Genomic DNA, 27,144 nt, shown 5'->3' with positions numbered 1-27,144 from the left:
CATCCACCCTATGCCCTTTAGAGTTCACACTGGAGTTTGAAATGGGAACCCCTGCAATTTGGGGATATAAAGAGCCTAAACTACAGGAGCTAAGGTGTAAATACTGAGCTGTTGGTGCCCCACAGGCTGTTGTGTTCTGTGCAATGCTCTTCCCTCCGTTACTCAGATTGCAAGTTCTTTTTGGGGATATTTTAGCTTGTTCGTCTGTTTTAGTGGCTTGAGTTGTCAATATCTCCTATTTTAGAACAATATTAGAGTCAGTTGGGCATGGAGGATGATTTGATGTTTACAGGGAGGAAAAAACCTCTTAACATCTTTTATTCCATTTTTGATCACTTTGTTAATTTTTCCCCAAGTCCTCGTATCTCTGATGTTACTGGAAGAGAGTGGCTGGAGCAGCTGCTCTCCTGCAGATCCAGTGCTTGCCAAATGGTCTGCATGATCGGCAGCAGGCTGTGTGGGCTCACAGTGAGAAGATGTTAGATTTGGATTTTCTGTTGATTTTATAGGCATTTGTCAAGTATCCCTTAGGAAGCATGTAACAAGGCAGAGGAGGGGAGTGCATGTGTGTGGTAATGTCCAAACTATTTGGTGTAGGGTTTTTTTTGTCCAAGGTTTGAGACAAAAAAAATAAAATAAAAATTGTTTATGCTTTCCCTTGCCAACCGATCTTCTTCCTTCCCATCCAAACTTCTCTGCCTCCTATTTCAGTCAAATCTAGTATAAATATACTCATCTCTGCTTCTGATTAAAAACATTTTGCACCTATTAACTTGGTCTACTCAGACAGAAAACTGTAATTTTCTAAGCTATTTTTCTTGAAATGGGAATTTCAATGTATGTTGTCATTTTGACTATAAGTTTGAATGTATCCTTTGAACCATTTAGATAAATATACTAAAAGAGAACAAAAGTTAAAGATGCCAGGAAGCCTCACAATCATGTAGGTTTAATTTCTCTAGGTAATCAGGCCTGACATTTGCCTGACATTAAATTGTCTTTTGAAAATAGATGTGCATTTGCCATTTTTTTCTTGTTAAAATTGCAAAAGTTAGACTTGTGAGCTGTCAGCACGTGAAGTAAGTTTACTTCAGGAATTGTTCATGGATGACTAGATTTTTTTTCTTAATGAAAAATTGCCTTGAATAAAGTATATGTTGGAGGGATATGAAATGTTTAATTAATTTGACAACGAATTTTGGGTTAAATGTGTTCAGTAGTCCCACACTGGCATTTTACAAACACAAGTACACCTTCATCATCGCATTAACGCCCAAATAATCTTATTGTACAAAACTTTAGGGATTATGAAATTATTCATGCTTTGACTGTGATCAAGGCTTATGCAGGCACCAAATAAGAGAAATAGAAAGCTGGGCAGCATGAGAAGAGTTTCAAGGTGCCAAATGATGAATAAAGCTGAAAGCTTCACTTTCTTCTGATAGACATGATGAAGTAGCATTGGATAAATACACATTTTGGTAGCAATACACTGAATTTGGGGATAGAGAGAGAGAAGTTATTTGCGTTTTAGCTTTAGCTTTTCCATGTCGGTCAACCTATCTCAAACACAGCTCTGGTCAGCCACATTCACAGAAGCAGAATTTAAACTGGAAAAGACACAGATTAGTGCTGCCAGAGTATTCAGCAGAATGGATCACTGTCTTGTCAGAGGTGACCTGTAGGCTCTGTCTTGCCTAACCTTTGGGCTGAGAGGGAGATTGCCATCTTGGAGCATGGGGAGTGAAGAAGAAGACCATGTACATCCCTGAACAGAGCAGGCTTTTGTGCTAGAAACTGAAGAAGAACCTGGGGAACGGAGAAGTAGGGCAAAAACTTTATTACTTCAAGAAAGAAGTTTGATAGGTTTAGAAGTTTTGTAGGTTCTGGGGGACTTGAACTAATTATCAAAGAAGTCCTTTCTATCTCTGTGTTCCTTTGTGTCCTAGATCTTAGTAAAAGCAACCGTGCGTCTCTTTGTGAGGGTCTGTCTTTTTTCTTTTGCTTCAAGAGACTCCCATCTCCTAGAAGGCTGCAAGTTATTAGAGACATGGGAGCATATAGTGTGCTTCAATGAATTTGAAAGCAGAGTATATCAAATATCCTCATGTAGAAAGACCTTTGAGTAAAGAGTTGTAGCGCAGAATGGAATGTTTTTTATCTGCTGGATTATCAGGTCAGTGTAGTCCTCAGCTGCACCCTTTTTTCAGCAAACAGGAAGAGGTCTATGAAATATTTTGAAGTGCCAGTCAGGGCAGGGTCAGTAGCCAATGATACACTGAAAACAAATAGTGTGCCTTTTGGAAGCTTAATTGTCTAAAACATGGCCTGGATTCAGAAAGCAGACACCCGATGACTGCAGTTACTGAGCACTTGGCCATAAGTACACGGTATTTTCCAGGAGAAAGTCTTAGAGTTTGAGAAAGTGAAATTGCTGTGTTTATGCAATAGAGGCAGCTGTGAAGTGTGTTGTATGTTCTGACTTTTATCCTGATCATGGACCAGGATTTTTGGAATGGAGAAAATCCCCCCACATCTCTTCCAGAAAAAAAACCAGCACCTTGTTTCTGAAATTAGATTCTCCTCTGACCATGCACTACTCACTGATGTGGTATCAACAGGAATGTTTTCTCAAGTACCACCTAGGGTCCTTATGCTCCCAGGGTTTTCAGCTCCTCCCCAGACTGGCTGGAAGCCCTCGTGTGGCTGCCTGCTTTCAGTCCATATCTGTTTGGTCTTTGGATAACAATCCTCTGCCAAGAACCCAAATCTCCATTCCACTTTGAATCCCATGGAAGGTTGTTAAAACTGACACATTTGGGGCAAAGAGTTCTGGGGTGAATGAGCAGGCATTTTGTACAGAATTGGTGCAATGTATATGGCAAGCCTGGAGAGAAACAAAACATTGTTTATTCGTGTACAGGTGGATCACACATGTGGCTTGCTTTCCTCTTTTCCTGGGGAAATACGTCCTTTGATAAGGGTAGGTGTGTATCTGTTACAAGACAGCTTTATGTTATGCAGGGCAAATGGGATGACATTGTGCATCAGCAATGAGCTCAAGCAGGAATATCAGAGGTCCCAAATGCTTTAGATGAATTACCCTTGGAGAGTAGCCATTACCCTTTCCACACGTCACGGGTGTTGATGTACAGAGGTTTAACCCAGCGTTCTTCTGTCAGGTCATCAATATATGACATTGAATCTGCATCAAAGCTGGATACAGAGTGAAGTTTTCTTAAAATCAATGTAAAAAAAAAAAGCCACTAAACCATATTTCTTTGAGACAAGAGCAATGAAAAAACACGCTTTGCTGCGTAAGGGTCCTGTCTGCTCCGTGTTTTGTGTCATATCAATCTTGGCTTTTGCTATTTCATTAAAATTCCCAAGCGGTCAGAAGGTTGTTGCTTAATAGATTTAGCATTGGCTGGCTACATCAATACTGTGTTTAGTCACATTTGTTTTACTGGGGACATCTGTGTGAAGAGTTTAGCAAATATATTCATTCATTTGAAAGGAACCCGCTGCACTTTGGACCTTGACTGTGTGGTGGTCTTGGGTACCTGAACATTTCCTTCAGTTAGAGGCAACTTCTGGCAGTGTTTTGCCTGAAGTGCTTCTGTAGACCGAAATATTTATTGCAAAAACAATTTTAGATGTTCTTCCAACTGGTATTTTCCTTTGCATGGTCCTGTATGGAGAAGGGATGTGATATAGAATATACAATTTGTTCTGTGAAAATATGGACATTGCTTTGCCTTTTGGTGTTGACTCAGAAGAGGAAAATGTCCCAAGTACGAGAAATTCCCATGGGATGAAAATCCAGACTATTTTTTCTAAAGGTGACCTTACAAAATGCAGTATGTTGATAGGGTAGGCACTTCTGTTGTGAGGTTAATCCCAGGGTTAGGGCAGTCTTGGTTTGTGGTTGAGCCTCAGTATGCTGTATGATATTAAGAAGCTTCCAGAGGATGCAGGCATTAGTATTCAGTGAGGATATAAAGCATCATCAATAAAGGAATAATATCGATTATGTCTCTTTAAGGTGGCTTACCTGCCGATATTTTCACATTTAATTTGAACAGTCCTTTCCTTCCCTTTCCCCTAAGTAGGTGTTAACATTCTTAGGAAGGATAACCTGTTTTAGACACAGCTATCAGAAATATTCATTGAGTCAAATCCGTGTGAGATCATCAGGTATGTAGCAAAAGATGTTCGGGTGATAGAAGAAACCTGATCCTTCTGACATTTGAGGTTCATCCTAGGACCCCAGCCCTGGCTGCTCACTTTTCCACTGCTGGAGAGAGTGTTTAAGTGGTCTTTGTGAATAGCAGAGATTGGGAAAAAGTACCCAGAGAGGAGAAGGAAATAGATCCAGAGTGAAATTAATATGACTTGTCTTTCTCTCGAGGTTGAGGGAGCAGCTGAACAAAATCTGAACTCTGGCCCAAGAACAGCATGCAATGAAAATGTGGAGTATTTAAAGCTATTTTGCATGATTTCGTCTGGGCACAGTTGAGACATGCCACCGATCTAATCTCCATGCAGTCATGGGTGTTAGAATTACCCTGTACCTTTTGTTGAACCGCACTCCTTTAGCACATTGCCAAAAATGTGAGAGAGTCTTTTGTTTGATTTCTTTTTCAGTGTTTTTTTCTTTTTATCCAAATGAAAATGCAATGGAGACAGGCCATTTCATAGCCTGTCATTCTTTTCTCTTGTGCTTTTTTCCCTCTGAAGAAGGTCAAAAGCTAGGATATCTGTATGATTGTTTAGTCTTAGGCTGAGTTATAATTGCACATCTTTTTCCAGACAATTCAAACACTTAGAATTAAATATGCCAAATGAAGCTGATTGTAAAACTGTATTTGCACTGCATTACTTTCTGCCCTGTTCAATTTTAGAACAGTAGCAACAAAAATAATGACACCATTAAAAAAGTTTCCCAAGAAACAAGGAACCACTTTTTCCAGATACAGACCGAGATGGAAGTTATTTGCTTCTGATTTAAAACTTACTGTTTTAAATCTGCAGACACACCTGCAGACACACCCAAAATGTTTGATTCAGCTCCAGCTCTTGAAATAGTCTTCCCAAAAGTCAGAAACATTTTTTGAGTTTAGAATACCACAGTATCAGACTCAGATACTCAGATACATTTCTTTTCATTTTTCTATCAATTTAGTGGCATATGACTTCTTTTTCCTTGTGGTTTTGCTCTTGAAGATGTAAGAAATATATCCCAAGGAATATGAAGTGAACTTCCCGCTAGTTGTTGCTCCTAGTTTAGCAGGATAAAATGTGATGAACATATGTGTAACTGAAATACAGGGAAATTCAGCTCCCAATTATTAACTATGGAGAATCCAGAATTAGGATACTGTGATACATATTGGGCATCTACATCTCTGCAGACAATCTGGGAACACAGTTTTCTATTGTTTCAGGAGAGTCCATGAATCAAAGCTCAGGCTAAACCTGCTGCTGGGGCATCCTCTTAGACCAACAACCTCAAACCAAATCCTTCTGGCTTAGTGCCCTTACCATCAGTAAATCCATTTTTTATTTAATTTGGGAAATTGAACAGAATATTCAATTTCAAAAACAGAAATTGTTTTCTTACAGTAACTTTTAAAATTAATTTTTTGCCCTTGTTCGAAGGGAGAGAAAAAAAAAACCTGGTGAAATAGCAGAAACCTTTATGATGGGTTGACAATGCTGTATGTGGCAGTTGCCCCAAGGACATTCTGGTGCCAGTCCATTTGGCCCTAGAAGAGGGGCTAGTCTTTAAGCAGCATTTATATTTTGGAGCTGCAGATCTGCAAATCTGCAAAAAGATCTGCAGATCTTTTTGCCCCTTTCCTGGGAGCTGCGTCATCCTTTGATACCAGGTCCAACCTTGTGCTCTTGTGGTGAAATAAATTCCACGTAGGTCTCCATAACTGGTAAAGCTTCGGATGAGAAAATAGAAAAAGGCTGGAATTCCTGGTCATAGAGCGCAGAGGATGCAAAATTGGTCCTTGTGAGAACCCTCTTCCCTTTCAATCCTTAGCCAGAAAACCCATCTACCCTTTGAACTGTTTAGTATAGAAAGGGTGGAGCAGTGCTGGGAAAGAAAGTGACCTTTCCCTTGTCTTGTGAAATCACTTGGTTCCTATTATACCTTCTTTTTTTTTTTACCTTGCTCGTTTCTGCCATGGTTTATATGAGTGCCTCTTCTAAATGCCAGAGCAGCAATAGCCGTTTTAAATATGGTTGCAATTTCATGCCCCCAAATTTCCTCTGTTATCTTTAATCTTTGATCATTACAGTCCCTCAATGTAGCTTTTTGGTAAGCTGCAGTTTTTTATGTTACTGCTGTTTAGAATTAACTGGTCTGCTTCCTAAAAAGCCAAATGTTTAATCAATACATATCCTACTGTGTATAATAAATACATTTCTGCCATCACTTTTTGAAGAGAGAATGCTTTTGATTTGAGCCAAATAGTTTACAAAATGGTGAGGGAGGTTTTTTTCGTTGGTTGTTTTTTTTTTTAATAGATGTTTAATGAGATAGGGCCAACCGGTGGATTAGAGCATAGAAATGGTATTGAAATTCAAGGGTGGGGTGGGGGAGAAGTCTCTTACACTAATTAGTTAATTTTGAACATTTGTTACATTAGCATTTGCTCTACTTCAGCTGATTCATTTCTTTGGATTGCGTTTGTTTGCTGGGTAATAATTTGACAACGTTGCAATAAACTAAGCATTAAGAAGTGGTTTCGTGTACTGGAGTGTGCAATAGGTAGGTAAAGTTGTTGTTTGTGGCTCTTTTCCTGAACTTTGGAAAAAAAAAAATCCCATTTTAAACCTGTAATAACGGAGGCTGATTACTTCCCATCAACTGACTGGCTTCCAGGGCAGAATTTTCAGACTGGTTATTGCGTGCACTGCTCTACTATAAAGTACAAGGTCTGTAAATTAAAGTTGGACCATAAGAGATTTAATCTGCAATTTTATAGGTCTCTAATCCAACAGTCGTTTTGTATTTCAGGCTCCAAGTATATTATCAGGGTTTGGGGAAGGTTGTTTTTTTTTTTTTTTGTGCGTGTGCTTGAGTTATATTTATTTATTTGTTTGCAATGTCTTTAAATTATATTGTGAATTACAGCCAGGAAAATATTGATGCTTTTTCTTCTCTCCCCCACCCCAAACTATAGATTAGAAACGGTAAACAAAGTTGTTACACACTGAAGAATAAAGACTTGGAACGTGCTTCAAAAGGAGTAATTTACTTGGAGCTGGATGTCCTATTTAATCCTGTAAGTTGAAGTATTTTCTCTTTGCTTATCTCTGGTGTAAGAAAAGTGCGAACCTACAAGGACGAGGGTGGGGGGTGATGCTTTACAAACCAGGATCCAAGCAGGAAAAGTCCTGACCCGATTGCATCTGGTGGTAGAGGGATGTTTGATGTCGTGGGTGAGGAAATATTGGACTGTCAGAGCTGTGGCCCCTCCAGGTGGATGGGACAAAGCAGGTGCAGTTTTGGTTTGACAAATAACCACAAGTGCCTTGGGGAGGAGGTGCCGATTGCTGTGGCCACGGCTTCAATTGCAGTAGCCAAAAAGGCGCTTAATGTTCATCTTATTATACATTAATTTTAACACCTACTTCTTCCCCAAAAAGCTGACCCAGGATGTTCTCTTCCCGGGGTGTTGACAGGAAAATTAATGAGGCATGGACACAGTGTGCTTAGTTTTTAGGTGGCTGAGTCAGTCTCAATCGTTTATCCCCTACAGCCTTTTACCGAGTTTAACTCCTATTTATTAAGGCCATCATGGGCTGTGCCACAGCTTTACTTTTGCTGAAAGGAGTCCAACCTTGCCCAGTTTAACTCATCTGCATTTTTCTTAGCACAGAATGGTTTGGGTTTGAAGGGACCTTAAAGGTCATCTGATTCCAACCACCCTGCCCTAGTCAGGGACACCTTCCACTAGACCAGGTTGCTCTGAGCCCTGTCCATTGAATATTTCCAGGGATGGGGCATCCACCACCTCTCTGGGCCACCTGTGTCAGTGCCTCACCATCCTCATTGTAGAAAAGATGTCTAAAAAGCAACTCCTAAACCACACAGAGGCTGAAAAGAGTGATATTGAAATTCCTAATCTTCCTGAACAGCACTAATGATATGAAACTAAAATAACACATTGAAAACTGCATGATTTTATTTTTATAATTTTCTTTTCTATTTCTTTTTTTTTTTTTTTTTTAGATTAAAGCAAGTATTAGAACATTCAAGCCCCGAGAAAAGCGCTTCACTCAGGAAAACCGCAAATTTTCTAAAAAGGTGAATATTGTGTCTGGGCTAAGCTTTTGCATCTGTTTTGGAAAGATTTGAATTGCTGTAGCACAGCGGCAAGAACAAAACCTACTTATGCATAAAATGCTGAACACATGTAAATTCAGTGTATTTCTGTATATATTAAAAGGTTTGTTTGTGTTAACATGAAATTGCTTTCTGATCTAGCTTGCATCAGTAGTTCTGCTTTGTGCTTCTGAGTGGTAAAAATGATAGCTGTGGATTTTGCACAGTTCGCAGCACTTAAAGCTCAACAAGAGCCTTATTCCCTCCTTTGGGAAGGAAGAAGCCAGGGCTAAATTCCTTGTGTAAAAAGCCCATAGGATTTTAGAACAATGGCCATTATTCTTTTTAAAATGAAGGTGTCCTGTAGTAAGTCCCTATTTGTTTCTATGGACTAGTCCAAAACATGTAGAAAAGAGGATCAGACTACATTTGCTCTGGCCCTTTTCCTGAGACATTCATATATTTTGAGAATCAAATGAGGATAAAGGTAGGTTTGTGTAACTGTTTTATTTAGTTTTGGCATCAAGACAGGCCTTTTTTCTTTTTTTTCTTTTTAAGGGCTGAGGAAAATCTGGAAGGTTTGGATGTAATCAGAAAGCAGACAGGAGCTGGAGAATGTATCTGAAATAGAGGCTTTATTTGTAATATGTGCCCTGGCGTGCATTTGTAGCTTAAATTATCCCTGTTTCTGAAGCAATAGTAGAATATTAGTGTGTTTGATTAAACTCCTCTTCTCCTCCCTTCCTCCCACTCAATATTTATCAGATCTTATCAAGAAATGTTGATCGTGTGAAAAAAATCACCATGGCAATATGGAATACAATACAATTCCTTTGGAGCTGCTTTCTCTGGGAGTCCACGGTAAAGAGCTTGATAGCATTTGTGGTAAGTGGATTTCTTCTTTTATTGCATGAGGCTAAGTGATATAAGATCTCGAGTGTTACCGTGCCTTCCTCTCCACCAGCGTAAAGCCCTTTATCGTTTGCTGTTATTGGTGTTTTATAGCTCTGTGGCTGCAGGGCTGTGGGTTTCAAGGCAGCTTGGGCCACACTGGGCCTGATGGGGACGGAAATTAGACCTTCAGGAATAGCCTTTCTTTGCTTGGAGCAGAGGTATTCACCACCTGCACTGAGCACTGGGGATGCCCATGTCCATGGTGGGTGATGCCACCATGCAAAGGCTGTAACTGTCTGGTGACTCTGGAATTTTTAATTGTTTTTAATTTAAGACATGGCAACTTGGTGGTAGGAAAGAAAGGAAGTGGCGGCCAAGAGGGTGTTGTAGGGAGATAACTTTGGTCTGGGTGACACAGTGAGCTGATGGGTCTTGTTCATTCCGTCTTCCATTGCACTTCACTGCAGGTTATCAATTCCTGCTATGCCTGTGTTGACGTTGCCTGTTGCAGATTTATTCTCTTGACTGTAATAATACATTGTTTAAAAGAAAAAAAAAAAAGAGAAAAGGAAAAGGCTGGTCAGTGAATTCTGCTACACACTGCAAACAAAAAACCAAGTTCTCCACCTGCCTGTCCTGCTTTTCCTCTCTCTCCTTTTTCCTCTTGGTAGTAAACACCCCATTTGCAGTTTTCTCATAATCCACTCAAGCACAAAAAGGTTTTACCTGCTCTTTATTCTGCGGTGTGACATTTTCTTCATGCTTGAAATGTTTGGCATGCCATTAAAGGTTGCAGAATCGTTTTGTGGTGGTCCAGCATGCAGAAAGAAAGTTTTTGAGTTGAGTGTTTATTAAGCAATATAACAGTCACATCTCCAAGACTTTCTCCCGCTTTTACTGTCTGGAATTGTAAGATGCTTAAAGGCTTTTTTAAAGAAAACACTTCAGTGTATTTACCAGAGATGAGTAAAGTAGACCATTCCTGATTAAAGCTCCAGAGTGAAGATAGAGGAGCTGTCTTCATCCTTAGGTCAGAGAGATGGCTGACACATAGGAGTGGGTAGAATGAGAGGGTCTTTTCTCTGTAAGTTTTTGTCTTTCTGTTGCTTGTAGTTAATTTAGATCATATTATATTTATTACATAATATATATATTATATATATACTATATATGGTTAACAGCTTGAGAGCTGGTGGAGAGCAGAGTAGTTGGTACCTCACCGAAGTCTGTGTGGCTGTGCAAGGGAGTTCTGTGATTGTGCCCAAGGGAATCAAGGTCATACACACTGGGACTGGAATAGGAGTATCCTGTGTAAAATCCCAAAGTCACTGTCCTACCATCAGTATACAGCAAGAATCTAAGCACATATTTAAAAGGTTTGCTCTTAAGAGATTTTACCCCAAAGTACTTGTGAAGTTACAGCTGTGAAGTTTGGTTTTCCAGACCTAGGAAAAATTTGGAGGGGGTGAAGAGGCAGAAAAATAAGAAGGTGAGAAAGTGGGTCTGCAGAAAAAGGAATTTATTCCTAGTGGAAAGGAGGATGAGCAGGTTACAAATTACAGACTGTTAACATCTTTACTGGATACCATAATACTCCCAGTTTCCTGAAAGAAAGTGGGTAATGGGAAAGGAATAAAAATACTCAACTCTAAGAATAATTACCACAGGCTTCTTCTACAACCCAAAATTTAAGTCTATCTGATTTTTCTCACATGGAAATAATTCAGCTCTGGCACTTAAAATGAAATGCTAATTATATATCTCTCTCTCTCACTATTTCCAGCGTGAGTGTTCATAGTATTGAAAATACGCACACAGCGTGGTAGGTGCAGCATCCCTCCCTGCCTCAGTCTCTATGGAAAATCCACTCTTAACATGTTGGTTAAAAGATGAGGTGAGGAAGATGCACAAAGCTTCTCTACCCATTTTTCAGCTGGGTTCATAAAACCCTCACTAGTAGCTTTAGTGCCAGTCAGGCCCTCAAACCATAAAATGTCTTTTTAGAAAAGTGCTTTTCCTTACAGATGTTGTCCCTTGGGCCACTGGCAGTAACTGTTTTGATCATATTCTGCATTTCCATATATCTTCTTGGGAGATAATCCCAGATACTGGGTGGTCCTTAAAACCCCCTTCTCCTCTTGTATTGCTCTCTCTTTCCCTCTACAGGTAGTCCACACCCCTTCCTCCAAGGGGGAATAAAGGGAGGGAGGAGTAGGAAGACAAGCAGACAGTGTAATCATGGGAGCCCTGTTTTTAAGGCAATCAGACAAAAAAACACTGCCAGACAGAAGAAAATATTTGTGAGCTCATCAGAGGATGGCAATAGGCAAGGACACAGTATCTTACACCTTCCTGGTTTAGTCTTCATTACACTGCCCCTCCCTCCCCATTAGTGTGACAGCTCATGTGTGTGACAAGGACATCAGCTGCTACTTCTGGGTGTGCAAGAGAAAAAGAGAGATGGGTAAAGAGGGAAGAAACAGAGGACAGCACAGGCAGGACATGAGTGAATAGAAAAATGCTATCACTATATTTTCTCATTTATAAGATCCATCATCCCAAGCTAAATTTCTTTATTATTTTGTAATGGTGAGACAATCCAAGAACATGTGAGTAGATTAATTTTTTTGTGCTATAAAAATGAAATCATATTATTCATTAGCATTCTTTGCTTTTAATCCAATGATTTTTCATCTGAGTTAATTGTATAGGCACAGAGGGCACTGATGGGCTCTGCTCAGGCACATGTAAAATCAGAATTTTTTCAGATTTAGAGATTTTGGAAAGAGAGTTGAAAGGGAGGTGAGGTGAAAAACAGAATTTCCTTTTCAGTCATGTTTGCTCTGTGCACAAAGGGTTTGGTGCAAATTGTGTTACACAAATTCTAGAAAAAGCATCCGTTGGTCAGAGAAAAGAGTCACACACAGGTTTTCTGTGTTCTTCAAAGTGTACCTCTTATTGTTGGTCTGGTGTAAAAAAATTGGACACAAGTGGCTGTGTGTGCCTGGGAATATCAGGAATATTCCCACACGTGAAAAGTGCTTCCTATAGAGTTAACAGTGTTCATATACTAAGGAATACCTTTAAATACATTTTCTGTGTACTCTTCTTCATTAATTCAGGATTCGGGGAGAATTTGTAGATTTTTAAAACCAAAGACACCTTCAAACATTCTATTCTGTTTAATTATGATATAGTGATCTCTGTATTCAACCCAATATGTTGTGTTTTGATTGAAAAACACCTCTCAAAAAGGTCTTTACTTTGAAGAGATCCAGAGACATAGTCCAGAAAATCCCTGCATGGCCCTTCTTGTGTGCCTGACACATTTCATGTCCTACCTTGGACAATTTTCTACCAGTTTCCAATGTGAATGTTGTAGTTTTAGCCTGGTCCTCATCACTTCTTCCTCATCACACTTTTCTCCATTGGGACATCACTTCCATGCAGGGTTACTGGTGTCCAAAAAGCTGGAGCTGCATGGTCAAATGTGCCTGTGGGAATGTCTGCTCACAAGTCATTTTATATGTCTGTGTGATTATAAACTCTTTGTTTTCCCCACTTATGCATATGAAAACTCGTGTTCTTACCTTCTGATGCACACTTAAACCAAATTTTTGAACCTTCCTTCTACATAAAAACACTCTCTGCCTGCTCTGCTCCCCCATCTCCTCTGGTCATGGAAGTGAAGTCTGTATTAACCAAATCATTCTTACTGTACTCAATATATTATTTTAAAAATATTTTAAAAGTTAATTTTAGTCACAGAATGATTTTCATGAGGAATTATGCATCATTGCACATTGTGCTTGTGATTTTATACAACATAATTACACCTTCTATTGACAGTTTTCTCCGCATTAATGGTAATTATGCCATTTAATGAAATTACAGTAATTGCATTAAAAAATATAATCTGGTGTGAATTAAAAGGATATATTGACTGGAATTTTTACTATAATGTATATTTTTTTTGAACTTTGCATGATAGTTGGAAGAGACATTGACAGGATCAGGCAAACGATGGGAAACCAGGCACCAAAGCACCTCTGGTGTGACTGGCAGTGCTTGCTGCTGAATTCCTTCAGGGTCCCTGCACACTCACCCATGCCAGAATACTTCATTTTTACTGGCAGCATTTCCCACTGTATCAGGTTTAGGCTTCTCGCTAATCAAGGCTGCTGCCAGGGTGGGTACAGGTGGGAGCTGTTTTTCCAGCTCAGCCCTCGCCGGCAGCCTGGGCCAGCCAGACAAGGAATGCATCAGGCACAGGCAGTATTTGTTTATTTAGCAGTGACATTGCAGTGTGTCTGCTAATTATTTTATGATGGCTTAGTACAGGGAGGAAGGGAAGGAATATGTGGTGATGCAGCATGACATGTTATAAATGTGGAGTTTTTGGTCAAACTCACTGCAGTTATGGAATGGTGGGCAGCTGGGAAAATGGCAGGCATGGAATCATTTTGGAGCGCTCTGGGCTGCCCAAAAAGCCAGCTGATGCGAGAGTAGGGAGGCTCTGGGGGTTTGGGATGCCCAGCAGAGCTGCTGGGGGTTGTGAATGCAGCAGCAAACCCAGATGTAAGCTTTTGTGCTCCTTGCTGCAGAGGTGAGATTTTGAGATTTTGGTACCATTCTCTGTTGAGATCTCCAAAGCTTTTTAAATCTAGAGAGAGCTCAAGGATGCCCTGTTTTTTTTTTTTTTTTTTTTGCACTGGCCCCTTGGGCTGTGGGAACTTGGAAGTCTGAGGAGTCACAGGGCTGGGTGAGGCTGCAGGTATGTGCAGTGCTGTGCCAGTTTGCTTCAGGCCTAATCTGGGGTAGTAGCAGAGAGATAGGTCAGGCTCTGCAGCCCATGAACTTCTGGTCATCTCTGCTGAGTGTGCCATTGAACACGCTGCCACTTCAGCTCGTGATATGGGAGCTGGATCTGAGCCCACCTAAACTCATCTCATAGAGAAGACACCAATCATCTTATTAGATATGAACAGTTTTTGATCCCTGTCGAGCTGGGCTATATTTATAGTGATGAACTATGGACAAAAGGCCATTAGTTTGTTGACAGTGTCCTCTAAAATTGCTAATTGCCTATCAGTAAGGGAAATGTTCTTTTTCCCTCAGGAAAGATGTTTGTTCAAAATCTAAGCCTTCTGGAGTTTACTTGGGGTAAATCTCTCATTCTGCATCTGGACAAGTGTCTCCTACTTGTTATGGTTTGATTTTCCCAAGCAAAGCACAAAATGTTCCAGCCCTGTTTGTACTGAGCATAATTCAACCCCGGACATGACAACAATATATGGGTAAAACATCCAATTTAACTCCTGCATTGTTTTGAAACACAATGATTTATTTTATTTTTTTCCTTGATGGGAGGGGAGTTATAGATCAAGAAGGGGAAACTCTTGAGATGAATGTTTCACAGGGAACATGAGAAATCTACAGAGAAGGGAGACCAGTACCAGCCATGAAATCCAAACATTTTAGGATAGAAACTGAGTCACCAAACATCTCTTGGACCTCTGTCCAATTCAGCAGAGCATAGCGGTTAAATTGAACTGAACCAGTAGAAGATGATAATTCACTCTTCTATATGGTGGGGAAGGAAGTTGTGCTCTCACATGAGCTTCCCTAAAATTTTTCTTATTTTCCCCATGAATTGTCCACTAATTTTGAACAAGCAAGTTGCCTGATACAAAGCACAAACCACCCTGCCATGACTACATGTGTAACTGATGAGAAGAATATAGTCTTTTTCTCCTTTTTTTTTTTTTTTTTCTCATCCTCGTAGCTAAAGACGAAATATAAAACATTGTTCCCAAACTATCCGGGAACAGCATTAAAGTAATGGTAGATTAAAATGTCTCCACATTTAAAAGCTAAATAAAATGAATAGATGTAATCCTAAAGAGAGAAGAATGAGTATTCTTCAAACACTGAATAGGGAGCTTGGAAAAACAAGAAACTTTAGAAAAAAAAAAAAAAGAAGAAAAAAGTATTAATGCAAAAGAGATGGTCTTTACATCCGCTTTACTGTAGAGCTTTTGCTGAGGGCTGTTCTCAGCCCATTTGCAGCTTGTGTTTTGCTACAGTTTTAAAGAAGCAGTCGGCAAAGGGACTAAGGCAGTTTCTATTTAAATAGGGGAGCTATAAAATAACACTCTGGTACAAAAATTTGCTCATTTTAAGTCTAGAGCTGGTTCTGGAGGAGCAGCAAAAGGCAGGTTTCGGGAATCTGACCTAGTAAGTAATCCTTCAGAACCCCTAACATTTCCTCCCCTCTTTCCCTCTTCAAATCCCTGGCAAAGGCACATCTTTAAAATTATTGTCTCGAGCTGCAGTGAGAAGGTGGGATTGGAGGTATGTTTTTATTCCGAGCTATTATATCCCAGTAAAAGCATTTTCCTAACGACGGAGGAAACGTTTACATCCTGCTTCCTCCGCACAGCTCATGGCAGTGCCTGTGAAAACGCACCGTCTCTGCTGGCAAAGCTGTCAGGAGCACGTTACCTGACACAAGTGGCTGCTCAGATGAGAAACAGGCTTCTCTAGACAATTAAAGGAGATGGTTTTACCCTTTTTTCCCAGCAGTTTTTACATTTCCAGTATTATTCTTCTGTGGTTGGGGGGAATACAATTTAAGCTTGAGATCCCAGACTTTGCTTTGCTGCAGCAGTTAAAATTCCTGGAATAGCAACAGTGATATTGATGATGCTGAGAGACACACAGCAAAGTAAACACATGTTATTTCCAGCTCTTTCAAAAATGCAAGAACAAACAAGGACAAAGTTAATAGGGAAATAACCACTTAGAAGCTTGACAACAGGATAAACACGATTTAAAAAGCAAAGTTTGAAGCTTTGGAGTCAGGGTGAGATGGAGCTGAGCAGAGACCAGTACAAATATCCCCTTTAACTCTGAAAAAAGGTGGACGGCCTTATGTTTCCATCTCAGGAGTTTTGGGGATTTGCTTTTGACCAGTGAGATGCTCCAAATTAAAAATAAAAGCAAAACTGTGTTTTGCATCTGAGGAGTCATACTCATTTCCTATGGGTGTGCTTAACAAGGCATTTACCCAATATAGCAATTCCCTTGATTTTGGGATTAGGGATCTTCCTCTTAAATTAAGTCTATGCTGCGCTGATATTTTAGAGGAATAGTCACGTTTTCTGTGCCGTGTACTCAAAACTTGAATGCATCACATAGGAATGATTCCCTCAGCCCTGGTAAAGAGAAAGGTCTAAATCACTGCCTCTCACTCTTTAATTGCATTATGTTGTTTTTAATTGATGATAAAGCCTCTTAATACCTTCTCTGTGTGTGTTAAACTCTGTAGTCCAAGTATCTGGGTAGAAGGACAGTCCTGTCAGAGGATAAGCCTCTGTACAGCTGGTCAGCAGGAATGTGTATGCAGGCATCCAGTCGAGAATTAAGGCAGTGAGAAAGAAATTCAGCTTTGTTTCAATATATGGATTTATCCCTAGAAGGTGTCTGCGTTAAGATACAAGTATCTTATTTAGCTATCTGTCAGTCTCCAGAAGTGGAGTGGAAATATAGTTTTCATCTCTTTGGCTATTTAATGACAGTCCACAAAGCCAAGATCAAAGGTGGAAGCATTTTATCTAATAATAATAATAAAAAAAAAGTCAAATGAAAAAGGGCTCTTTCTAGCTAAAACCTCAACTAACTGCATCCAAAACCCCTTCTGCCTGCCTTTGTGCTCAAGTTGTGACCTGTTGGAGAACTCTGCTCGGTGCATTTCCAGCTAATTTGATATCGGATTTTTTTTTTTTTTTTTTTTTTTTGGTGGTTGAAGCTTTGTCATTTGTTTCAAAGCTGTCATTTTTATTAGTCTCCCTGGCTGATCTTTTTGGGCTCTCGTCAGGTGGTGTGTGTTCTCCATTGTCTGCCTGGTCTTGGCAAGCTGTAGGTCCTTTTATTGCCATATGACGTGGGCGTGCTTGCAGCAGTAGCCTGTAATTATACCCACCACAGGTGACAGTTACAAGAGAGCTTTGGTAATAATTTTAGCTGCCTGATCTGATGTTTATGAAGAGCAAACCCTCTTTGTGGTCTGGCTGGAGTTTGCTATATTGTTTTGTACTTTAGCCGTTTGATTTATGAAGCCCTTTTTCTTAAGTTTTATTTTTCCTTAATATATAACGTCTTGTGCCTTTCGAAGTTCTGAAGTTTTGTAAAAGGTTATTGTTGATCTTATGCTATTTTGTACATTTTCTGTTTATTTTTGGATGCACTGTATTTATTTTTGCTTTGTTCAGCACAGTAAAAAAATACCCATGCCTGTTGCTGGTTTTATTTGTATATTTAGCATTGCTGAGCTCCTGTAACTAACCCCTCATTAGCTGATATGCTGAGCTCTCCTAACTATAAGAGTAATCACAGATTAGCATTTTTTTTTTTAATTTTGACTATTATTCAATTGTTTTATAAAAGGTGAAATTCTCTGTCCACGAAGGCAGCTCTGTTTCCTTTACTCCTGAAGGAATTGCAAAACTTGCATATGTCAAAAGTGAATTTAGCTCATGAGTCTTACTGTTATCTTGCAAAGCTCCATCACAATTTTAGGAATTTGCCACAGAAAAAAATGTGGACAAGACTGACGTGCCCATTGCCTGATAGCTGGCTTCTGTCTTGTGCTGTATTTCTTTTCTCAGTTCTAAATCCTTTAGAGGAACTTAAAATTAAAACTCTTGAGCATCTTTTGAATGTTTGATTCTTATCACAATATTCGGATTTGGCAGGTTGAAAACCTTGGGAAATTTATTTGTAACCATTTTCTAACCTGTCTGATCTTAAAAAGATGATATTCCATATCAGGATCCAGTCATTTTTATTTTCCCAATTTACCTGTTGCCTTTATGTGAAAGTTCACTTTATTCACAGATTAGAAATTGCATAAACGAAGATGAAATTAGTATTCTAAGTTGAATGAATGCTGCATCTGCGTGAGACTCATTAAACAGGAGTGTGAGACAGAAGCTACTTAGCTACTTACCCACCACTATTGGAAATACCAGAATTTGAGAAGCTTATTTGTAAAATTCCCAAAGTTTGGCGTGGATTTTGACTGCACAAGCTACATGGAAAAAAGCATGCAGCCCAGCCCAAACAAACAAACAAAAAAGGCAGGAACCTCACAGTATGTATTATGAAAAAGGTATATATTAGGAAGTGAAAATGTCATTAAAATTAAAAATTTTTTTACTAAGTGTGCTCTTTTTTTCCCCTGGAGCCACAGGTGTATTGATTTTCTTTCAGTCAGCATCTGCCTGGGTTTGTCTCATTATTCACATTACTTTGACCTGGCACCTCTTAGAAAGTACTTTAAAGCACTCAGTTTTACAGGGAATTTGTAGACATTGACTGTTATCTCCCATGTCATTGGTGAAGAAACCCTACCAGTATTTGTTTTTCTTCTTTTTATTTTCTTTTAAATTTTAAAAAGGCAGATCATTTATTTTTAACACAGATGTAAGCTTAGAACAACACTGCATTCCCTTGAAACATAGAGGAAGTTTTTATTCTTCCAAAATGAGGGAATAAGTAAAGACATGTCTGTAGGTGGTTTAAATCACTGTAAATCCATTAACTTCAGCAAACCTATGTTATTTAACATCAGTTAAAAATCTCCATCCTCATTTTGGGGCAAATCCTGTGTGAATAGGAATAGCAGGTTTTCTGAGAAGAGCAAAAGCCTGTAGATGGCGATGGACCCTCAGGAATGAGCCAGTTCTGGCATTCAGGCTTTTGTCAGATTTTTCTGGCAGGTTTTCTTTCTTTTGCTTGAACTATTTTATTTTTAATTTAATTCACCCTTTCTCTCAGCACTAATCTAAAACTAGTTGCAGAAATCGTGACAACTGGAAGAAATTTCCTATTTGAAGGTAATGCAACATTTTGGTTTTATGATGGAGACAGATGCACCTTGAGGGATTTCTCTTAAGGCATTCTGCTTGTTGGGCTTTTTTTGCTTTTTTTAAATAAGAAATAGTTGGATACTTTACAAGTTCTGAAATAAAAGGGGATTAGTATAGAAGCTACAGAGCAAATACATTTTTTAAAAAGCCTGTTCTCATTTAGTTTTACTTTTCTTCATTAGAAACTAAGATGTGCTTGAACTTAGAGGTTGATCTGAAGTAACCAAAAAGTTCTTGGGTTGTTTAAGGATAGCAGTAATAATAAAAATATCTTAAATCAGGATATGTCCCTTTCATTTTTTTTATTTATTTTTTTTAATTCAGTGAGAAATAAAGCTGGAGCAATAGGATGACTGCAAAATCCCAGAAATCTGATTAAAAAAACCCTCTGTTATTAATTGTGAATAAATTTGACTGCTACCACAGTAAAAGGTTACACTCTGAAAAATATCAACAGTTTTGATCACTTCCCTGACAACTTCATGAAAATGAAATCTGTTATTTTTAATTCTAGCATCCATGCTGTAGTCAAGCTTAGCTAGTTTCCTTTAGTTTTGTTTTTGTTCCCTAAAGGTAATGCTGTGATTTTGAGAAGTGTTAATAAATATGTAAATCATGTAGTGTTTCGTACTAGTCTAATATGCTGATTTATTTTACCCTTAACATAACCCATGTAAAGTCAGCGTGTTTACTGAGAGATGTGTCATAGGTGAGCAAAAGTCTTCAGCAGAACAGCCTTTATCTACTCTGCTAGCTCAGGTTCAGAACTTTCTGCTTGCTTTTTGGGAGAAGTCACTGTCTTCTATACTTTCCTTCAGCTTTCATCTTTTAATGGAAGAGAGGAGCAGCACAGCTCTGTATCAAAGCCAATTGTCAGCTTTCATTAGATGTAGTCTATTGTTTGTTCAGATTAGAAATAACTGCATTACACTTTGACTTTGAAGGCTTGTTTGTTTTTAAATATACTGGGTATATGTGACCTTTTTGTCATTTCTGATGCACTTGGCTTGGCAAATTTGAGATACCCATTTAAACAGCAGCCAAACCTATTTGTAACACAGGTACTTTGCAAAGGCACTTTTTGTAGGTCAGGAAAAGTAAAACAAAACCCTGCTGCTAATAAAAAGCGTTAATAGAGTCACATAAAGCATTTTTAGCTAGTACTTCGAATACACTGCATGGGGGTAACCCCCAGTGCTCAGTGAAATTGCAGCACCCAATATTTAGCAGTGGGTGGGAATCCAGTCAGCTGGTTTTATCATCCCATTATGTGTTGGCCATATGAGATGTGGCCTCTGTCAGAACATGATGGCAAGAAAGTCTAATTCCATTAAAAATTGCACTAAGCAAATTTTCTTAAAATGTTTAGAATATTAAATGGGAAATGCATAATTGATACAGCGATATTAGCTTTTTTTTTTAACCGAACATGCCCATCAGGAATTAGATGATGACTTGTTCTTGCAGTTAAGAAAACTTCCCCAGATACTTCCATGTACACATTTGGGAAAATTATTTGCAATGATATATTTCAATTTCCTTAATAAACTAGACCTGTCTTCCTAATTCCCTTTCCCTTAAGTCCCTCCGCAGGGGTTAAGAAATGAAGTATTTTGAAATTATTACCAGATAACTGTTTCTATGAATAAAAAACTAATCTAAGCTTTTTTTAAAAATAGATTTATATTCCAAAGCCGGGAAATAAACAGTGGCAGTAGAAAGGAAATATGAGATTAATAAAAATGAAGACGTTTTGCAGAGCTATTCTGGGTTGTTTTAATCTTGTTTTTTTTTTTTTTTTTCTTTTTCTGGGAAGTAGTACTTCTGCAGCAGCCTGCATTGCAATGAAGGCAATTCCTGCTTGCTGTTTTAAAAGTTATGTGAATACTGGCAGAGACAGTGGTCCTTCAGTGCCCAGTGAGTCCTGTCTTACACACTGATACCTATAGTAACACACACAGAGTGACGATGAGATCAAATGCTCTGGTTAAAAAGCCTTAGGGAAGCATTATGTGTCTGAGGTCTGATCTATTGTCTGGGAGGTCGGAGAGTGTTAATGCACTCTGCAAAGATTAGACTCCCCCTCTAATTGCTCCAACACTTCCTTAAAGGATTTAAACAGTCAGGAAAGGTGATGCTCCTTGTCAATTTTTGTCTTCTGACAGCTGTTGAAGTTTATCTGTCTTTCCACGGAGACCACTCGATCACGCAAACCAAGCAGTGGCAAAAGCACAGACCCTGAATTAGGACTCAGAGCAATGAATGCCACTGTTTACAACTCCATTATTTCTGGTTTTAAATACTTGAAGGGCTGTGGCCAGGATTGCTCCTTCGTGCTGTGCCATTTACTTTTGGTGCCGGGAACTCCCGAAGTCCCACGAAAACTTTAACTCCCTAGTTTGATGAAAAGTCACCCTGTTAATTCTGAGAGTGAGTCATATTATGGTCTGCATCCCTTAGAGCTTGGCTGATGCTTCTTTAGCACATCTCTGTGGTACCAAGTCAGTCATGGCACAGCCACTGCTTGTTTATCCAAGTGCAGTCCTACAGCTGAGCTGCTGTGAGGCACTCTGCTATTTAATACCAAATTTTCCTCTCCCTCACTAAATCTGATAAGGATTTGAGTTCTCTTGGTTCATAAAGCCTGAAACACATATAAAAAAATTTGCTCAGAAATCTGGTAAAGCTCATGCAGGAAAGTTTTTCTGCTGCTGAACCAGAGTGTCTACAAGTACCTGACCCCTGTCACTAATTTTGTGAAGCAAAATAGAAATTTGTCCAATGAATCAGAACCACATAAAAGAACCAGTTTGTTATTTTGCAGCCTAGATATTTGAAATGACTTACATTTGCAAAGGATGCTGCTTTTGCTTGGAAAGTACTTTAAAAGGAAGGGATGCAAAAAAAGATGAATGTTAGTGAGAAAGGAGAAACATAACTCCACCCCAGGAGATTTTGGGAAATTTAATATATTTATGCAACAAGGCCCTGGTATCCTCAGGTTCACAGTAGGGTAACATTTATTGTAACAAGAGTGCAATTTGACCCATCTTTTTAAAAATGTCCATTCCTGTTTCACAGACAGATGTGAATGTGTCCTGTTTCACTGCAGCTCACATGACATGCAGGTCCTGCAGACCAGAGAGCCATCCTGTAGTTATTTCTTCTGGTGCATCAGAAGCCTCTCAGTTTGATAGTGTCTGTGTTTTTGCTAGTCTTGCAGCATCTAAATGTGTTGGTGTTTCTAATCCATTTCACACATAAATGTATAAATATGACCTATATAAATATACATATATTTAATGCTTCTTTTCTAGACTCTGAGCAGATGACTAATACAGCTGTTCAAAGGAGAAAGGGATTTTTTTTTCTTTTTTTTTTTTTTCCAAAGCCCTCTTGGCTCTGAATCGGAAATTGAGGAGCAGAATTCATCAAGTGTATTCTGATCGTTCTCACATGGGTAGTTCCTCCTTCCCTTCCTGCATAGCATGTTCCTTTGCACTGTTGCTATATTACATGAAATGTTTCATCTGTATATAAAAATTAAAAATTCAAACAAAAATCTGGCCCACATGAAGAACAGGCCCTTTGGGCATATGGTTCATTATGCATATTCGTTTAATTACTAAAACACTTGGGATGTCTCTACTGCCCTTGCTTTCAACTTGTAAAGTTGGATCTGTTCTGCAGCACAGAATATGTTGAACAGGCATGTGTCATAAAGGACTTCAGTTTTCTCCTACTTCAAACTCTATATAATGTTCTTGGCTGAATCGTTAGAATTTACTGATTAACAGTTCAATCCACTGCATCAAAACAGCATTTCAGGATCTCTTTTCTCTTAACACCTTCTCTAACCCCAAAAAGGCAAGTTTTACAGTGGTTCAGAGTTGTGTTTAGTATCAAAGTAACGTGAGACTCAGGATTTAGATTTCAGGCACATTCCCACAAAGCACCTAAAGCTGCATGTTGAAGCTGTATAACTTTTATTAGCTAGGAAGGGATTGCTGTGATAGTGTGACTTTAATTGATTTTCAGGGCAAACAGGTGGTGATGGTTTAGGCATCCCCCAGTCTCCTGCCATTCCTAATTTGGAGCTGCACATATAATAGCTTTATTAAAATAAACAATCTTCTGGCTTTAGTTTTACCTGAACAGCTGCCTGAAATTGCGGGAGTCTTGCAACTTTTTTTTTTTTTTTTTTAAGATTATTTTGGATTTTGGAAAGCAAAATGCTATAGGTCTGCTAGTGGAAAATCTCTATTACATAGTCATGCTGTCAATATATTGGATTTTTTTTTTTTTTGTCACTGCTGCTAGATTACAATGGTAACATATCCAGGGTATAATTACAGTGAGTCTCACAGTCATCTTCATGCATTTGTTCTGTAATGCAGCAATTTTGTCACACTGCGGATGAAGAACCTGCTGAAATAGTTAAATGTTGTGTAATCACTCTCTCTGTTCCTGGGTGTGTGTCAGGTGTGGGGAGGGCTGGGCTCCAGTTATGAACTGCAGTTCTTCCCTTGACTTTGGGAAATAGGTCTCTGGGTTTACTGGTTCGTTGTTTTGTTGTTGTTTTTTTTTCTTAAATTACTTTATTGTTCCTTCTGCTCTGTTTCAATCTGAAAACATTTTTTTTAGGACTGGAGGTTTTGGAAAAGAGGGTACCAGGCAGTTTTGCAGCAATAGTGTGTACAATCATATATTTCTTATTTAACTGGGTTTACTGCAATCTGTGTTTTGATTTTATTTTTTTTCCCCCATGCCATAACTGGAGACTGCCAGGGAAGTAACCTTGGGTGCAATTCTCCTGCCACTGAACTAAATTTAACATGTTTGCTTTATTAGAAAGCTCTTTTTTCTTTACTCATTCAGCTCTAATATACACCATGAACATGAAGGAGGAGGTCATTAAAGTAGTTTAAATGTATCATTTCAGACTCCCATTTGCTACCAATTGGAACCCAATTAAGAGCCCAAATTTAAGAACACTTCCACCAACACTCCTTCCACTCCTGTACAATTATGTCACTATCTGACCCTGTCTGCTAATGTTTCTCACAATGCTAACAAATATGTCTCCAAATAAGTGGACATTTATCAACTCAGCTAATGATAATTTTTTTCATGACCCTTTTAAGGTGTTCACCTTATGCAGATAAATAAAATCAGCCTACATTTTTGCCTCCTTTTAAATAGCACAGATATTTTTTTCTGACACATTTTGGAAGAATTATTTACTATAGGACCAGGCTTTTAACTGGCATAATGCCTGTCTTCCCTGCAAATAGATTATAACTTTCTGTATGAGAATAATTCCAAAATTGTCACCCTGCTGATAAACCAAAACATTAGAGTTAAAAATGAGAATTTAATTTATCTGTGATATAAAACAACAGATTTTTTTTTTCTCTTGCATGCTGCCCCATCTTCATTTTGTGATCTTTCCCCCATTGCCTTGGTCTGTGATAGTTACCCCTTTGAGAAATAACATGCAGATTTATTCCCCGGCCCATTCCCAGCAGATTACCCCAAAAGATAGAAAACTTGTAATATTTTTTTCTTCTGTTTTTTTTTTTTTTTTTTCAATTTTAAGCTTTACTGCTTGAGGGTCTTAACTGTATTTTACTTGGCACAGGAAATGTAAAATACGTTAGATAAAAGCATGAGGGAAAAATTAGACCAGTCAGCATGTTGGCAAACCGCTATTTCTTCGTGTCTGCTGCCTAAAAGGATTTGAAATCTTTTACTGTAAAGCTGTTGTACATACATAAATATAGAACCCAAAACTTGTGATGTAGTTGATTTTGTTTTAACCTCTTTTGAGATTAGGGATAAAGTAGCAGCCACAACAAAATTGGATAGAGGCACCCACTAGACTTGTGGTGGGCATAGGGCTTTGGGGTTTAAATGTATGTGTCCTAGGGGACAAAGGTGACACCCCCAGACATAAACCCTTTTGTGTTGGAAATTGTCATCCACCCTGACCAATTTGCCAGAGTTGTCAAGTAGCTGGAATGCAATATAGAAATCTTAACTTACATATAGTCTTAACAGGTGATAAGTTCAGTGGAATATACTTGAACCAAGTGCCTCTTCCCTGACCTCCTCATTAAACAAATACATCTAACTAAGGGTCTTGTTTCCAGTTTTCTAGGCTGGCTAACCTCATTAATGTAACCAAAATAATTAGAATAAAAGAAGACCGTCATTTTTAATTAGCGTGGGTTTATTTTGTTGTTGTTTATCACTTTCTGATTCCAGGCATTGTTATGAATAAAGAACAAATCCGTTGAACGTGTTAATGGCAAGAGTAATTCAGGCTCAGAGTGGGGACATTTTGTAAGTGTTTGCAGTCTTAAGTGTAGCATCCCAACCCTCCCTGATGGAGTTCTGCACCGCAGTGTCCCAAGAGGATGGTGGAGAACAGATTGTAACATTGTCAGCTCTTCTGATTTCGCTGTGACTTTTGCAGAAGAACATGCTTCTTCTTAAAGCACCATTTCTGAAGAGTCCTGTGATTGCACATGAATCACAGCTTTCATTTAAAACACAAATGAGTCTCTACTTCCTACCAGCAGCAAAGAAAATGAGATCCCCCTGAAGAGTCTAAATCAGGCAGTGACAAAAAAGGCCCTAACACATATTGACTTAAACAGTGTAAGTTTTTTCGCTTGGTTTTTGGGACTATTTTTGTTGGTTGCTTTATGTCTTTTTTTGTTGGGAGTGGGATACATTGGGTTTTTTTTCTTTTGTTTTTGAATGTTCAGTAAAATTGTGACCATGCTGACCAGAGTTCTCATTCTTCACAGGCTTTATTCTGTCACTCCTCTTCCTTGTTGTATCCTCACGTATGATTTAAATTGTTAAGCACAAGTTGGGTATCTCAGGTTCCCCCTTAAGCTCATCCTGGGCCAGCAAGGTGCAGTTGGGACATATGGCTATGGCAGCAGGACATGGCTTTGCTTCTGTGTCATTTAGTCTTTGCAGACAACTTAAGTGGGCAAATGTAGCCATGTTGTTTGTTACCCAAAGCATCTTCTGAGGAAAAAAAACAAATTAGGTAGATCTACATGGTAAAAAACGGTTACATATCCTTTATTTCTACTTCTCAGTTCTGTGCAGTCACATATGTGATGCAGATTGAGAGTTTTTGAGGCATAATTTGGTTTGACTTTGGAATGTTTAAGTGGATGTTTTGTGCCTTGTCTTTGTTTTTAGATTCCATTTGTGTTTGCACTTGCATCAAAGGGCTTTTTGCTTGTAGTACACCCTTAAAAAATTAGTAAGTTGTAGGCTGATGTGTGGAGCAATGCAGAGATAATTTGTAATGTGGCATTAATATTTAAAGACCTCTGTTCCTTCAGGTCATTTTTGATTTTGGTCATTGCTGTTCAATACAGCGCACGTTTGCCACTGCTGTTGAGATGCTCTGTGTTCTTCTGCTGGGGACACAAAAAGCAAATTGAATCTAAAGTAAATAGGTTTCTCCTGCCAGTGCTGGTTTATTTAAGTATAATTTCTCTTCCTGCCACATTCTCCATTATTGCATTGCAACAAGGGAGTGACTCCACTCATAACTGACCCCTCCTTGAGCTCTGGTTTAGTGGCCATGAAGTGGCATCAGCAGTGAGGGAGCATCATATGGATGTGGGAATGAGAGTGTTGGTATGAACAATTCTGGAATGCATTCTTGGAAGGAGGACCTTTAGTGGGAAATACATGCTACGTGGTTGCCTCAGCCTTTTTTGCCATGCCCTGAGGTGGGACTGTGTTAGGCTAATTTCCATTATTTTTAATGGCTTCTTCTTTAAATATTCTCATTAGTCCCGTGAACGAGCCAGCCCAAGAGCACAAGCCTCATTAGTGCACCCACATCAGGCTAAGCCTACACTGGGTACCCTGATTTTTGTTAGTGTGGGCTCAGCACTACTCTGTTCCTGCATCTAGATTGTCCTTATCTGGGAGAGA

At 38.9% G+C, this 27,144-nt stretch overlaps 1 protein-coding gene across 2 annotated transcripts in view; it reads left to right on the top strand.

The window, feature by feature from the left end:
- MCTP2 (multiple C2 and transmembrane domain containing 2) overlaps positions 1-27,144 on the top strand; it is a 120,495-nt gene that overhangs the window by 64,272 nt on the left and 29,079 nt on the right. For both annotated transcript variants that reach the window (XM_017805277.1, XM_017805278.1), the window contains 3 exons: positions 7,200-7,301; positions 8,252-8,326; positions 9,110-9,229. In XM_017805277.1, the coding sequence (XP_017660766.1) occupies positions 7,200-7,301; positions 8,252-8,326; positions 9,110-9,229 (297 nt within the window). The remainder of the gene's footprint in view (positions 1-7,199; positions 7,302-8,251; positions 8,327-9,109; positions 9,230-27,144) is intronic.

This window comes from Lepidothrix coronata, unplaced genomic scaffold (genome assembly GCF_001604755.1).
Source record: "Lepidothrix coronata isolate B3197 unplaced genomic scaffold, Lepidothrix_coronata-1.0 Scaffold11, whole genome shotgun sequence".
NCBI classification, from domain to species: domain Eukaryota; kingdom Metazoa; phylum Chordata; class Aves; order Passeriformes; family Pipridae; genus Lepidothrix; species Lepidothrix coronata.
Note: the sequence above shows the minus strand (reverse complement) of the source record. Positions and strands in the feature narration are given on the sequence as shown.